General features: G+C 48.2%; 1 protein-coding gene across 4 annotated transcripts in view; it reads right to left on the bottom strand.

Annotated features, from left to right (window-relative positions):
- Window positions 1-15,431, bottom strand: part of GALNT3 (polypeptide N-acetylgalactosaminyltransferase 3) — a 41,502-nt gene that overhangs the window by 20,959 nt on the left and 5,112 nt on the right. For all 4 annotated transcript variants that reach the window (XM_090045585.1, XM_090045582.1, XM_090045584.1 and 1 more), the window contains one exon: window positions 2,287-2,895. In XM_090045585.1, the coding sequence (XP_089901711.1) occupies window positions 2,287-2,798 (512 nt within the window). In that variant the 5' untranslated portion in view covers window positions 2,799-2,895. The remainder of the gene's footprint in view (window positions 1-2,286; window positions 2,896-15,431) is intronic.

Genomic DNA, 15,431 nt, shown 5'->3' with positions numbered 1-15,431 from the left:
CCCCCACAAAAGAGGTGTGTGGGAGACTTCTACCCGGGCAGTCCTGCTTATGGGAGAAATGGAGGGGTGCAGCCAGGGGTGCTGCCACTTTAAAAAAAGTGATGAAAGGGTGCCTTGACTCTGAAAAGCTTGAACTACTGTTATATAGGATTCCAGGGAAATAATAGACTTATTCTAGCAGGGGTTATTGCAGGGCCCTTGGCACGGCTTTATGAGTGCTCGTGGTGCTCAGGCCAGGTGCCAGATGATTGGAAGGTAGCCAACATGGTCCCCATCTTTAAAAAAGGGAGGAGGGAGGACCCAGGTAACTATAGGCCCGTCAGTCTTACCTCAATCCTAGGGAAACTCTTTGAGAAGATCATCATGGAGCACATCTGCAATGGAGAACATCTGCACCGGCTTCAGGGATGATGCTCAAGGGCAACCAACATGGTTTCATTAGGGGCAGGTCATGTCAGACTAAACTGATTGCCTTTTATGATCAGGTCACAAAAGCCTTGGATGCAGGTGTTGCCATGGATGTAGTCTTTCTGGACTTCAGCAAGGCCTTTGACACTGTCTCCCACCCCGTCCTCATTAAAAAATTGGGCAACTGTGGCATTGATGCCTACACAGTCAGATGGATTGCAGATTGGCTGAAGGGTCACACTCAGAGGGTAGTGGTGGATGGGTCATATTCGACCTCGAGGGAAGTGGGCAGCAGAGTCCCCCAGGGCTCGGTCTTTGGGCTCGTGCTGTTCAATCTCTTTGTCAGCGATTTGGACAATGGGGTGAAAAGCAACCTGTTTAAATTTGCTGATGATACCAAAATTTGGGGTGAGGTGAGCATGCTTGTAGGGAGGGAAAGACTGCAGCAAGACTTGGATAGGTTACAGGGGTGGGCTAGCAAAAACAGAATGCGCTTCAACACTGACAAGTACAGGGTGCTGCACTTGAGCAGTAGTAACCAGCAGCACACTTGTAAGATGGGAAACTCCCTTCTTGAGAGCATGGAGGCAGAAAGGGATCTTGGAGTCATTATCGACTCCAAGATGAACATGGGCCGACAATGTAAGGTCACTGTTGGAAGGGCTAACCGGACCTTGTCGTGCATCCACAGGTGCATCTCTACCAGGGACAAGGAGGTGATCCTCCCCCTCTATGCAACACTGGTCAGGCCACAGCTGGAGTACTGTGTCCAGTTCTGTGCGCCCCACTTCAGGAGAGATGTGGACAACATTGAGAGGGTCCAGAGGAGGGCCACCTGCACAATCCGGGGACTACAGGGCAGACCCTACAATGATTGCGGGACCTGAACCTGCTCAGCCTTCACAAGAGAAGGCTGAGGGGGGACCTGGTGACAGTCTATAAACTCACAAGGGGGGACCAGAAGGGTTTGGGAGAGCCCTCATTTCCCCTAGCGCCCCCTGGCATAACAAGGAATAACAGCCACAAGTTGTTGGAGAGGAGGTTTAGATTAGACATCTGCAAGAACTACTTCACAGTTAGGGCAACTAGGATCTGGAACCAACTTCCAAGGGAAGTGGTGCTGGCTCCTACCCTGGGGGTCTTTAAGAGGAGGCTTGATGCCTACCTTGCTGGGATCATTTGAGCCCAGTTTTTTCTCCTGCCCTGGCAGGGGGTCGGACTTGAAGATCTATAAGGTGTCTTCTGACCCTACTTCTATGATTCTCTCTCGGTAATTATTAGACAGCAAGACTAATGGATTTAATTCAGTAATTGGAAAAACCACCCCGTTCCTGCTTTATTATGGAAAAACCTTTTGTTATGTACAATAAAGTTATATTTTTCATTCCCTTCTAGAATATTATTCCAAAATCCAATACAAATTCTATTTGACATTTCTCTAAGTTTTTGTTTTCTTTCTTTTTTGTTTTCTTTTTTTTTTTTTTTTTTTTTTTTAAAAGAAGGAAATTTTAGGGGGAAAAAAGTCTTTGAGAATTAAATGTTAGGAATATAATCAAAGAAACTCATTAGAATATTATTGCTTAAAAATCTCTAAATCCAAAAAAAATAGGATTTTTTAACAAGTTTTCAATTAATCCACATTTCAATTCAAATCTCAACTTATAAATGAGAGACTTCCCATCTCCTATCGATCCTGACTGTTTTGATTTAGCTGAAGAATGGGACTTGTTGAGCTCCTTTCCAGCCCTGTTTTACATTATTCTGTGATGCCAGTGGATTGATTTATTGCTCTGTGTAATTAAAAAGTGGACAGAGTCACTTTCTGAATCTGCCTGGTCTCTACATGCAAGGCCTCATAACGTAAAGATTTCAACATACTCAGGAGGTCGAGTGTCTGGGCCAAGGTCCCGATGCAAAGAAATCCTGTCGCTTGCAAATGCATTAAAGCAGTGTTTTTCTTCTCCGCGCTCTCTCTCTTTTTGTTCTTCTGGACTTAAATTGGTAGTTTTAAATGCTTTACCAGAAGCTCCAGGAGCATGAGGGTCCTGAGGAGGTCGATCTAGAAAAGGTTTCAGTTCCACTGCTGTATAATAGCCTGGTAAACAGTGTCTTTCTCCAGGAATCTTGGTTTGCCTAACAGGTGCTTTTATCTGCATTTTTGGGTTTGCAGCTTTAATATTGTTCACAGCATTTAACACAAGGTCCAGCACATTACTTTTCTTTCCCACAATGGGCTTCATCCCTGGTTCATTTTCAGTGTCTTGAACACCTACTTCTCTTTGCAATAAGAATAAGCATATTAGAAAAACAAAAATAAAAATGCTAAACTTCCAAAGTTTCCAGTGGGAAAATAGTCTCTTTAACTGTCGTCTTATTCTTTTGACAGCCATTCTAATATTAGAAATGTATCACCCTTATAGAAGTCTCTACTGAAGACGGTCCTTAGCACAGAATTGGTTACAAGAATACTTCTTGAAATGGTAACACCTGCAAAAAAAAATGAAAAGGCATTAACAAACACAGAATATTCTATAAATGTACACTACATTTCAAAATACAAAATGAAGTGTAAATTTAATAGGTTCAAAGTAAAGTTAGAAAATGACATAATTAAGGTTGCCTAAAGGTTTTTTTAGTGCTTCACTTCATAAATTCTTGTCTATGTTTAGTAATACTTTGGGTAAAATTAGACAAAAGTTGTTGTAACGATGTCCTGTAAACAGGACCTTAGTTATCCTAGCTTCAGTTATACTGAGTAGGAACACAGTTTCTAATACCTTCCTTCCTCACAAACTATGCATGTTTATTTTACACTAGATTTGCACAACTTCACGCTAAAGTCCAAAATAACATAACTCACTTCCCCCCTTCTTCTCTGAAAGGTCTTCTTTTCACCCTGTAGTCTCAGACTGGGAAAGCCCATTGCAATTGTCTAGGGGCCTTCAACTCATCACAGCTCTGCTGCACCTGGGTCTTAGGGCTGTGCAAAATTTTGACGGGTGTTCAGTTTCAAAGCTGTTTCAATGTGTTTTGAGCTGGAAACAGTGAAATCAAAATGAAACAAAAGGCCTCAAAACAGCTTTGAAATGAAGTGAGGGCTTCAAAAGTTTCAAAACATTTTGAGTTTTGAAGCAGCCCGGTGGCAGGAGGTGGGGGACAGCCATAGTTGTTCTCCAAGTGGCTCTGCCAGCCCCATGGAGCACAGCTCAGCGGCAGGACAACCAGTGGTGGAGCCACTTGGAGCACAGCCCTGGCCAGTGGAGAGCCACTGCCTCCTGCTGCCAGGCTCAGCTCTGTGGGGCTGCGGAGCCTCCAGCCCCTGGGCTGTGCTCGCCAGGGCTGCACTGCGAGCAGCTCCGCCACTGGCTCTCCCGCCACCTCCCACCACTGGGGTGAGCTCCATGGGGCTGGCAGAGCTGCTTGGAGCACAGTCCTGGCCAGTGGCTGTCCTGTACCTTCTGCCATCAGGCTCATCTCTGTGGAGCTGTGGAGCCTCCCACCGCCCGGTTGTGCTCCAATTGGCTCCACCATTGGCTCTCCTGTTGCAGCCCCCTGTTATCCCATGCACAGATCTGGGGACCTGCACCCTTGGGAGGAGTCCAGCACAGCCCAACAGCCCTCCCAGGGGCACAGGTCCCCAGATCTGCACGTAGGATGACATGAGGCTGTTGCTGCCGGCAAGTGACACAAGGTTTGCTTTTATAGCAGTTTGAAGTACAGTTTCCCAAAAACCCCTGCACCTATCTCCTTGGAACTTGGCAGACTTCATGCCCTCTAAAGGGGCTACCATCCCTGCAATTTTCATCTAACTCAGGCAATAAATGACAAAGTTCTAGGCATTTTCATGATTCCCCATTATAACCTATTATGTATACAGTGAAACAGTTTTGACAAAAAATGGAACAGTGCTTCAAAACTAAACAAAATGATGAAATGAGATACCGTCCCTTTGAAACAGCAAAATGGAAGTTGAAATGAAACAGTGTTGTTTTGCACAGCCCTACTGGGTATTCAGCTTTCCACCTTGCCCCTCATCTTCATCTAGATGATTAGCAGGGATTCTGGTTTTCTCCCCCGATTTAAAAAACAAAACAAAACAAATTCTCCGATACAACCCTGAAAGTCCATGATTAAAATGAAATGCCACATGTATATACATATATACACACACGTGTGAGCACGCGCATGTGTGCATATATACAGTTTGCTTTTTTTTTTTTTTTAAATAAATCAGGGAAAACCAGAATATCTGCTAATCATCTAGATTAGGCTTGTCCAACATACGGCTGCGGGCCATCCAAGTGGCCCACCAAGCCATTTTCTGTGGCCCACGGTGCTGCGAGGGGAATGTTTACTTTCATTCCCACCCCTTGTCCCTCCCCCAGCCCTCAGCAGCTTCCTAACAGCTGCTGAAGGGCTGAGGAAGGGACAAGGTTCCCACACACACCGTGTCAGCTTGATGTTGCCAACATGGTGTGGCTCCTCCCCTCCCCCCTCATTTCACCGTGTCTCTTCCTCACCCCACCCCTCCCTTCCTCATTTGTATGCTGGCCCCACCCCTGCCGGCTGCATGGGCTGGAGCAGGTCACAGTGTAGCAGGCAGGCAGGCGCAGGGGGTGCTGTGGCCGGGCCTGCGGGAGATGCTGCCACTGCTGTGGCTGTCGAGGCAGGAAGTCAGCTCCGCTCCCACCTCCCCCTGCGCTCACAGACATTGCACTGGGGGTGGTGAATCGCGGGCCCTGGAGAGGGACTCCTGCCGCTTGGGCTTGGGCTGACCTGGGGGGGGATGGGAGAGGGAGCAGGGGGGTGTCCCTGCACATCCTGCAACGCCCCTGTAGAGTCCCCACATGTCCCCCTGGCTGCTGAGCCCAGGTGCACAGGTGTGGGAGCATCCTCGAGGCCGTCCAGGTGGCAGGGAGGACATGGTGGGGTCAGGCAGCACCCCTTGACCCCTGTGCCCCCAGGCCACAACTGAGCTTGACAGGCCACATGAGCGCCTGCTCCTGCCAGCCCACTGGGTGATAAAAAGTTCATGATCCGGCCCCACAATCAAAAAGGTTGGACACCCTGATCTAGACATACATATACACATACATCATCTAGACATACATATACACAGAATCCCTGCTAATCATCTAGACATACATATACATATCTACATCAACATATACACATACACACACATATATGGCAGCCTGGAGAGCAGCTCCCACAGCTAAGTTGGGGGGGAAGAGATTGAGACACCAATAAGGAGGGAGTGGGGATGGAGTTGTGCAGGACTGGGGCTGGGGCTGCTGCTCACCAGGCAATGTCGGAGACTTGACCCTGGGGCTGCAGTGCATTGAACACAATGTTTTATTGATATATTTACAATTTTAAAGCAATTCGGAAGCCTACCAGTGCCTCAGTCACAATAGTAAAATAAATTCTAAGTTCCTATACATTTTGGTATTTGATTCTGGGATTCATCATGGAAAATCAGTTCCCCTTGCCCCCCTTAGCCCACCAGCACACAGCTCCAGGCCCTTTACTCTGCCCCTGCCAGTGCCCCTTGCCTTCTACCCATAGCCCCCTCTCCCCCAACACTGCTAGAGTGGGCACTCATCTACCAAAGCTACTGAGCCAGGGACCTGGATTGACAGCCCCCCTGCCCCCCACAGCAGCACCCAAGCTTTGACTGTTGCCTGTGAGAAACAGCAGCTGCTGCAGCCTGAGCAGGGAACCCAGCTCCCCCCATATAGGCAGCACAGCCAGAGCAGAGCCCATGCAGGTGTGGGGGGGGCTGCCTGCTGTGGGCTTGGGTGGGGGGAGGCTGGCTCCCCACTGCAGCATGCACTCCTGGGAGAGTAGGGGGGACCCGTGCCCCCAGATACATGTGTGGGTCAGGGGCAGGCTGCCTGCTCCAGGCTCCCCACCCTGCTGCCCTCCCCTAAGGCCTCTGCAGCCCAGTGGGCTGGACCTGGCATGGCAGGACAGAGAAGCTTGTTGCTGCAAGCACTGTGCCGCCCTGGCAACACACCCCTGCCTAACCCAGTCCTTCAAGGGTCACAACCCTGCTCCACCATCCCTGCTGCTGCTGGGTGGGAGGGGGCACCTCATCAGGGCAGCATGGTACTTGCAGTGGCAGCAACAAGATTTCCTGCCTGGCTCCACTGTGCTCTGCTGTGCCAGGTCCCACCTGCTGGGCTAAGGCAGCCCTGGGGGAGGGCAGCAGGGCAGGGAGCCCGAGCCCACAGCAGCCCACCACTGCCCCAAGCACAGATACTCCTGCCTCCCCCTGGGAGTGTGCACAGTGGTGAGGAGCCAGCCCCACCCCACCCCCATCCCCTAGACAAGCTACCCACAGCACTGTCCTGTACCCACAGCTACCCCTGCTGGGGTCCTGTAGGCATGCACTGTTGTCCTGGGCCCCAAGCCCCCCACACCACCTGGTGGGCAGCAGCCCCAGCCCGAGCTCTGCATGACTTCATGCCTCCCTCTTTATGGGGGCCTCAATCCCTCCCGCCCCCCAACTTACCTGTGGGAGCTACTTTCCAAGCTGCCAGGTGGCTGTTTATGCATGTACATTGCACATGGTATCCCCTGCCTGACTGCCGTCCACCCACTCACCACAGCCCCTTGCAGGCTGGTACTCTGCCAGCCTGCAGAGAGCTCTCTGTGAAAGAGTAGAATCTGCATGTTTGTGTGTCAAAATGAAAAATCCATGTTTCTTAGGCAAAAGGGAAAATACAGGTTTTTTTCTGTGGGAAGTGGAAAACCCAGATCCCTGATGATCACTGGCCTACTTTTCATTCTCTCAGCTTCATTTGTGGAAATGCAGCAGATCTAGCTAGTCTCTCTCTTCAGGAAAACAATGAATCCCTACCTTCTCTATATTCCCTCTATCGAGGAAACCCTTTTCTCCCCATAAACAAAATTTTGAACCACCGTGATCTAGCAGATTATTAGAGTTTTTGAAATTCTGGCATTAGACGACAAAGGAACCATAATAAGATGATGATTCAGCTCAACAGTGTTATCCACTGCCTAACGGGGAATACAATGAATTGTTGTTCCAAGAAAAACCCTCCTGTTTTCAAAGCCAAGTATTACAACATTTAATTAATGCAAGCAAAAACTAAGGGTTCAACAACAAACTAGCATGAAAATGCTGATTTTTCCTGCAACACATTTGACAAGCGTAGTTTCACAACCTGTATTTTAGCTGCAATCAGATGGTACATGCATGAAGAACACAGTAGATACTTATGCTTTTGTTACTATTCTTATGCAACTGTTTTTTTATGATGCTTGCTGAAACATATCTAGGTAGTAAGTCAGTCTTGAGTAATTTCTGCACAGCAGGATCTCAGAGTTGTAGTCAATTCCAAGATGAACATGAATTGTTAACCTGACAAAGTGATCAATAAAGCTAACCACACTCTATCACACATTAGCAGGTGCATCATGAACAGGTCTAGGGAGGTGATACTTCCCCTCTACGCAGCATTGGTAAGGCCACAGCTGGAGTACTGCATTCAGTTTTGGGCTCCACACTTCAAGAGAGATGCGGAAAACCTGGGGAGGGTGCAGAGGAGGGCCACTTGGATGGTTAGGGGCCTGGAGATCCTAGGAGAAGAAATTGATGGAACTGGATCTCTTTAGCTTGTGCAAGAGAAGGCTGAGAGGAGATCTAGTGGCAATCTACAAATTCGTCAGGAGGTGACAGCAAGGAATAGGAGATGCTCTGTTTACCAGGGCACTCCTTGATGTTACTAGAAACAACGGCCATGAACAGACAGAAAGCAGATGTAGATTAGACATCAGGAAGAACTTCTTTGCGGTAAAGGTTACCAGAATCTGGAATGGGCTTCCAAGGGAAGTGGCGCTGTCCCCTACTTTGGAGGTCTTTAAGAGGAGACTGGACAAGCATCTGGCTGGGGTCACCTGACCCCAGCGCTCTTTCTTGCCCAGCGCAGGGGGTTGGACTCGATCTACTAAGGTCCCTTCTGACCTTAAACATCTATGAAATCTATGTTTGTACATCTACAGAAAATGAGATCACTGACTTCAGATAATTCACTAACTTGTATTTAAATACCATGGCTAGGGATAAAAATCATACACAAACTAGCATAAGTGATGGAAAACTAGTTCAAATCTGTAACACAACAGAAGTTCAGCGCACAAGAATTGCTTACAAAACAGCTGAAACTGGTTTAAGATAATCCTGGATCGATGTAGTACAAGACTTAACTTATTTAGGCTAAATCAGTTTATTAAATTTCTGTCCCAGATCCCCTCCAGATTTAAGTGAACTCAGTCCCCCAGCATCCCAGGATGCTTTGCATCTACCCTCCCTCCTCGCAGGGTGGGTGGCTAGCCTTGGCCTAAACTGCCTGCTCCAGCCAAGCAGGGAGCCATGCTGTAGCACTCCCCAGCTTCTGGCCTGGGCTACATGTGGCTACATTTCCAGAATCAAAAGTATATGTCTGTTCACTTGTTTATCCGTTCAATCTATGCAGCTCAGGCCAACTTGAAAAAATTGAATCAATTCAGCCTTGGGCTTTTTGACTGTTTGTACTTAGCTTATAGGTATCAATTCCTTTGACGTTTTACTGCTACCATGGTCTGATCAACATGCTAGCTGGTAATACTTTACACCCTAGGATCAGGCCCACATGTTTAGATCTAGACCATACCACCCACATCCTGCCCTGCGCCACCCCCACATGTAGAGACAGGGCTCTAGAACCCTGGACTGTCCCGTGTTCCAGATCTAACATACAGGCCCATGAGGAGCCCCACAGGCCAGATGATCCAGTGCCAGGGTCCAAATCTGGCCAGCAGCTTGGAGTTTCAACACCCCTACCTTAAACCATAAGTGTATGGTTATCCAGCCTTTTCTTGAAAAGCCCCAATCTCTTGAGGGAGATTACACAACTATCCTAAGCAGCTTCTTTCAATGTCTTTTTCACCGAAGAACCTTTAAAGGGCACTAAGAAGGACATCAAGAATAATAATAATTTAGAGGTTTGCTGGCTGGATATCAGATTGAAACTGATATAAAGAAAATTGGCTGCACTGGAAAACAGCTCAATGGGATTGACAATTTGGCCAATAATTTGGCCACAGCACTCAGGCAGCAAGGAGCAGAGTCCAGCAGCGTGGAGAGCTGCCTCCAACTGGTAAGTCTGTTGTGGTGGAAGGGGAAGAGGGCAGATCAACACCCCCTGCGGTGAGGGAAGGGGCAGGGTGCAGGACTGCAGCATGGTTTGCCGTGGGCAGGGGGAGAGGGGGCAGCCAGGAAGGCAGAGAGCGGGGTGGGCATGTGCCCTCTGGATCTGCATGGGGCAAGTGGGCAGGCTGCAGCCAAGCTCTTCTCGCTAGGAGCTGGGCTTAGAGCAGGGGCTATGGAGGGGGATGCTGTAGTCCCACTCCCAGTGCTGCTGCATGCTTGGCACAGCCCCAGCTCTTTCTAGCTCAACCCCCGCCCATGTGCCAGGAAGAGCTGAGGCTGCATGGCAGCATTGGAAAGAAGCTGCCCCTCCCAATGAGCCATGCCTCTGCCTCACGCCCCACATAGGAGTAGGCGGGAGTTGAACTGGGAAGAGCCAGGGCTGCACCAGGCATGCAGCAGCACTGGGAACAGGGCTACAGTGAAATTTGGGGTGGCCCCCTCCATAGCTTCTACCCCAAGCACAGCCCTGGTGAAAAGAAACCCCACCCGCCCACCCTCAATGAGCCACGCTTCCATCCGATATGCCTCCTTAAAAGTTGGATATTGGTATTGGCCCCAAAAATCTCTAGTGGCACACCCCTAATAATATTGTAGATCACACAGAAATAAGTACAAAGACAGTAAGCATAAATAGACACTGGAGTCCTCCCTTCCATTTGTTCCAAATAAGTAATTCATTCCAGATACTTACTTAACAGCAACAGAAAACAATTTTAAGAAGGTAACTTTGTTATTCACAAATTACAGCATATAGTCTTCCTTGTCTTCAGGGAGAGAAACAATAAAAAAGAAAAGATGTCTAGGTTACAGCATATATTTTCAGATGAAATAATAAAAACCTTAACACCTTGATTTATTGTTAAGATGACTTAGTAATAACTCTAAAACCCTACCCGTAATTTTTTGTTTAAATATTTGTGATTATTTCTCTTGAAGCAACATAAAAAAAAAATAGCGAAAGAGACACAAGAAAGCAACACAAACTATCTATATACATGGCCCACCTTTTAACAAAAACAAAAAAAAGGTTGATCACCAGTGCTTCCTATTCCTGTAGAATGCTGAAAGTAACTATCTGTATTTAAGGTTCAGAATATCAGAAAACAAAGCTAACAGCTAGCAAAGGTAAACTGTATATTTCAGCCAGGACTGGCTTATAATAAGCAAGCTTGAATAATGACCAAGTAGAGCACGCTACAAAAAATAACAGAGCTATCTTACAGATTCTCATTTATATGTATATATTTCAGTGCATAAATGATGTATGCTGCCAGTGGCTAAGATAGAGACTCCTCATTTCTGTGCTGAGTTATGTAGGTTTGAAACCACAACTGTTTATTCTTGCTGTGAAGATTTGCAGTACTCCTCTATCCATTTTTAGACCTCTAAGAACAGGTTTGGAAGGACATGAAGTACTACTACTGGTCAACCTTAACTACGTAATACACTTTGGTAGTCAATTCCCTTGTTTTTTTGGGAGGTGGTTGGTAGTACTAGGAGAAACAAAAAGCAATTCTTTTAAAAAAAAAAATTTCATTACTACTCAGCTACCACATCTGCCTTTCCCTGGACCTAACAACACTGGTCAGGCTCTCTGTATAAAAGAATATAAAGACGTGATGTGATGAGGTATGGAGATATTCAGAAATAGTGAAGGAGTACTTGAACCTATGCACATCTGTGTCACGATCAGTGTACAATAGGAGGTATCAAACCCAAATTAGTTGGAGAGCCACACTCTCCTTTTCAGCTGCCCAAGGGCTGCACCTTGGCTCTGGCACTTGCATTCTTAGTTCTGCCACCAGTGATAGGTGAAAGCCCTGCTTTCCTGCAACAAAAGCACCCACCTAGGCCATGGGTCAGGAAGGATCTAGTCAGGGAACTTCTGGAGAGACTGGATGCATTTAAATCAGCTGGTCCGGACGATCTCCACCCCAGAGGGCTGAGGGAATTACCCGAGGTCATTGCGGGACCCCTGGCACAGCTGTATGAGCACTTGTGGTGCTCTGGTGTGGTGCCAGAGGACTGGAAGAGGGCCAATGTGGTTCCCATCTTCAAAAAAAGGGAGGAAGGAGGACCCAGGAAACTACAGGCCAGTTAGTCTTACCTCAATCCTGGGTAAGCTTTTTGAGAGAATTATTCTGGCACATGTCCATGAGGGGCCAGCAGGGGAGATTATGCTCAGGGGCAACCAACACGGCTTCATTAGAGGCAGGTCCTGTCAGACCAACCTGGTGGCCTTCTATGATCAGATCACCAAATCATTAGAAGCAGGGGTAGCAGTGAACATAGTCTTCCTGGACTTTCAGAAGGCCTTTGACATCGTCTCTCGCCCTGTTCTCATTAAGAAACTGGGGGACTGTGGTGTCGACACCGACACAGTCAAATGGGTCGCCAACTGGCTGGAGGGCCGCACCCAGAGAGTGGTGGTGGATGGGTCATTTTTGACCTGGAGGGATGTGGGCAGTGGGGTTCCACAGGGCTCAATCCTGGGGCCCGTGCTGTTCAACATCTTCATCAGTGATTTGGATGAGGAGGTATAAAGCACCCTGTTCAAATTTGCTGATGGCACTAAGATGTGGGGGGGATATGGGCACGTTAGAAGGATAGAATAGGCTACAAATCGGACCCAGACAGGTTACAGGGGTGGGTGAATGAGAATAGGATGGGATTCAACACTGACAAGTGCAAGGTGATGCACCTGGGGACGAAGAACCAGCACCACACCTACAGGCTGGGGAACTCCCTTATCATCAGTACAGAGGCAGAAAAGGATCTTGGAGTCATCATTGATGCCAAGATGAATATGGGCAGGCAGTGTGGGGATGCAGTCAGGAAGGCCAACCTCACCTTGTCACAGATGCATCTCAAGCAGATCCAAGGAGGTGATACTCCCCCTCTATGCGTCACTGGTCAGGTTGCAGCTGAAGTACTGCATCCAGTTCTGGGCACCGCACTTCAAGAGGGGTGTGGACAACATGTAGAGGGTCCAGACGAGGGCCACACACATGATCGGGGGCAGCAGGGCAGGCCCTATGAGGACAGGCTATGGGACCTGGACCTGTTCAGCCTTCTCTTGTGGAGGCTGGAGGGGGGGATCTAGTGGCCTGTTATGAACTAGTCAGAGGGGATCAGCAGGCACTGGGGGAGTCCCTGTTTCCCCGAGCACTACCAGGAGTAACTAGAAATAACGGTCACAAGCTGGCAGAGGGTAAATTCAGATTAGACATCAGGAGGCGCTACTTCACTGTCAGGGCGGCTAGGATCTGGAACCAACTTCCAAGAGAAGTGGTGCTGGCTCCTACCCTGGGGGTCTTTAAGACAAGGCACGACAGTCACCTTGCTGGGATCGTTTGACACCAGTACTCTTTCCTGCCATGGCAGGGGGTCAGACTTGATGATCTGCTCAGGTCCCTTCTGACCCTATTAACTATGAAACTTCTCACAGAGGCAGCCAGCACTACAGTAACAGCCAGGTGTTCACAAACCAAGCAAGACTGCAAGTTCCTACAGTAACAGCACATGCCCCAGTGAAAGCTTGGGCAGTGGCAGCCCAGCAGCATCACAAGCATGCCCAGCCACTACAGCCAGAGTCAAGGCTCTGGCAAGGAGGTCCATCTTTCTGTGGTGGCAACCAATGCTCCAGTAAGAGCTGGGGGCATGGACAGGTCCAGCACAACAGTCAGAAGTTCCACCACTGCAGCCAGAGCCCACTGATCCAAGTCTTTTATCCTGGCTGTGGACACAGTGGCAGGGATTCTGCTCATAGTACTGTTCTTCCCAAGAGCTGCCTGCTGCCACAGGAAGACTCACCACCTCAGCCAGAGCCAGGACAGAAGGCAGCAGGTTAGATGACCTAGGTTAGTAGGACATATTTGAAGGGATAAAACCCACAACCATCTGCAACACAGGGATTGCAAAGGCATGAAGTGACGTATTCTTTTTAATGAGCTATTCTTAAGAAAATCAAAAACACTGCATGTAGACAAATGCAGCCTGATTGGGCTAAACTAACTTCAAATCCAAATGGGGTTCCCCCCCCCAAAACTCTGTCACCAAGTACCAATTTCCAAGGCTATCCCACTATACAAAAGTTTACTAGAACAATTAGAATACAAGTCAGTTCCTAACTAAGAAAATATAAAAAATACCCTTAAAGCATATGGGACTAACTTTTACCATTATTTCTTTCACCAGACCTTACTGTGATACCACAATATAAGGCAGAGCAGTAGCTTGCAGAAAATACAACTTAGTGGTGTTAACAGAAACCTGGTGGGACTCTACTCATGACTGGGTGGTACTCACTGAGGGCTATAAGCTGTACAAAAAGGATATAGTAGGGAGGAGAGGGGGCGGGGGATATGCTCTATGTCAAGGAGCGTTATACATCAACCCTTATCAAAATGGAGCTGGAGGAAGAGAAAGTAGAAGGATTGTGGATTAGATACATGGAGGTCAAGGGGAAAGGGATTTGGTGGTAGGGGTCTGCTACAAACCCCCACACCAAGGGGAAGACCTAGATTTGAAACTCCTGAGGCAGCTCTCAGAGACCATAAAGACTAGGGAAGCAGTAGTCATGGGGGACCTAAACTACCCTGACATCTGCTGGGAGACACAGACAGCATATTTCCACCGTTCACGCAGGTTCCTATCCTGTGTGCAGGGCCTCCACCTGATGCAGGAGGTACTAGGGGGAATGCCTTACCGGACCTGGTATTGGCAATGGGGGATGAGATGGTAGGGGACCTACAGATCAGTGGTCACCTGGGGGACACTGACCACCAAATAATAGAATTCATCATAAGGCGCAGAGTGGGAAAGATAACTAGTAGGGTGGAAGTGCTAGACTTTAGAAAGGCTGACTTCAGCGAGCTCAGGCATTGAGTCAATGATGCATTGCAGCACTGGGCTCCCATCTCTCTTTGGAGGTCCCATCTCTTTGGAGAGATGGGAGCCCAGAAAGGGTGGCTGTGCCTTAAGGAAGCGATCCTTCGGGCACAGAAGATGATCCCGATGCAGGGGAAAAGGGGCCAAGAGGCTTCCTTGGATGACCAGAGAAATCCAGAGCCACCTAAGGGCAAAAAGGGGGGCATATAAGCAGTGGAAACAGGGAGAGATTACTAAATAGGAGTACACTGTGTATATGTGCCTCAGTTTGCAGTTGTAGGGAGGCAGTTAGAAAGGCCAAAACTACCATGGAACTGAGGATGGCATCCCAAGTTAAGGATAACAAAAAATTGTTTTTCAGATATATAGGGAGTAAAAGGAAGGCCCAGGGAGGTATAGGACCACTACTGAATGGGCAAAAGCAATTGGTAGTAGACGGGGGGGACAAGGCTGAACTCCTCAATGAATTATTTCCCTCAGTATTGCTAAACGAGGGGCAAAACAAGCCTCACAATGGAATCAGAGAGAGACAACAGCAGAGCCCCAGACTACCAAGCATTGACTTTGAGATGGTGCAGAGTCACTTGGAAGGACTGGATTCGTTGGAGTCGGCAGACCCAGATGAGCTCTATCCAAGGGTACTGAAGGCACTGGCTGATGTCACTGTACAGCCACCAGCAAGAATATTTGAGCACTCGTGGTGCACAGGTCAGGTCCCGGAGGACTGGAAAAGGGCCAGTGTGGTCCCTATTTTCAAGAAGGGGAGGAAGGAGGATCCAAGCAACTACAGGCCAGTCAGTCTCATCTCCAACCTTGGTAAAGTCTTTGAAAAGATAATTAAGGCTCATATATCAGAGAGCCCAGCAGGAAAAATTATGCTGAGGGGAAACTAGCATGGGTTTGTAGCAGGTAG

This window comes from Crocodylus siamensis, chromosome 4, assembly GCF_052110815.1.
Source record: "Crocodylus siamensis isolate JL-2025a chromosome 4, ASM5211081v1, whole genome shotgun sequence".
Classification (NCBI taxonomy): Eukaryota; Metazoa; Chordata; order Crocodylia; family Crocodylidae; genus Crocodylus; species Crocodylus siamensis.
Note: the sequence above shows the minus strand (reverse complement) of the source record. Positions and strands in the feature narration are given on the sequence as shown.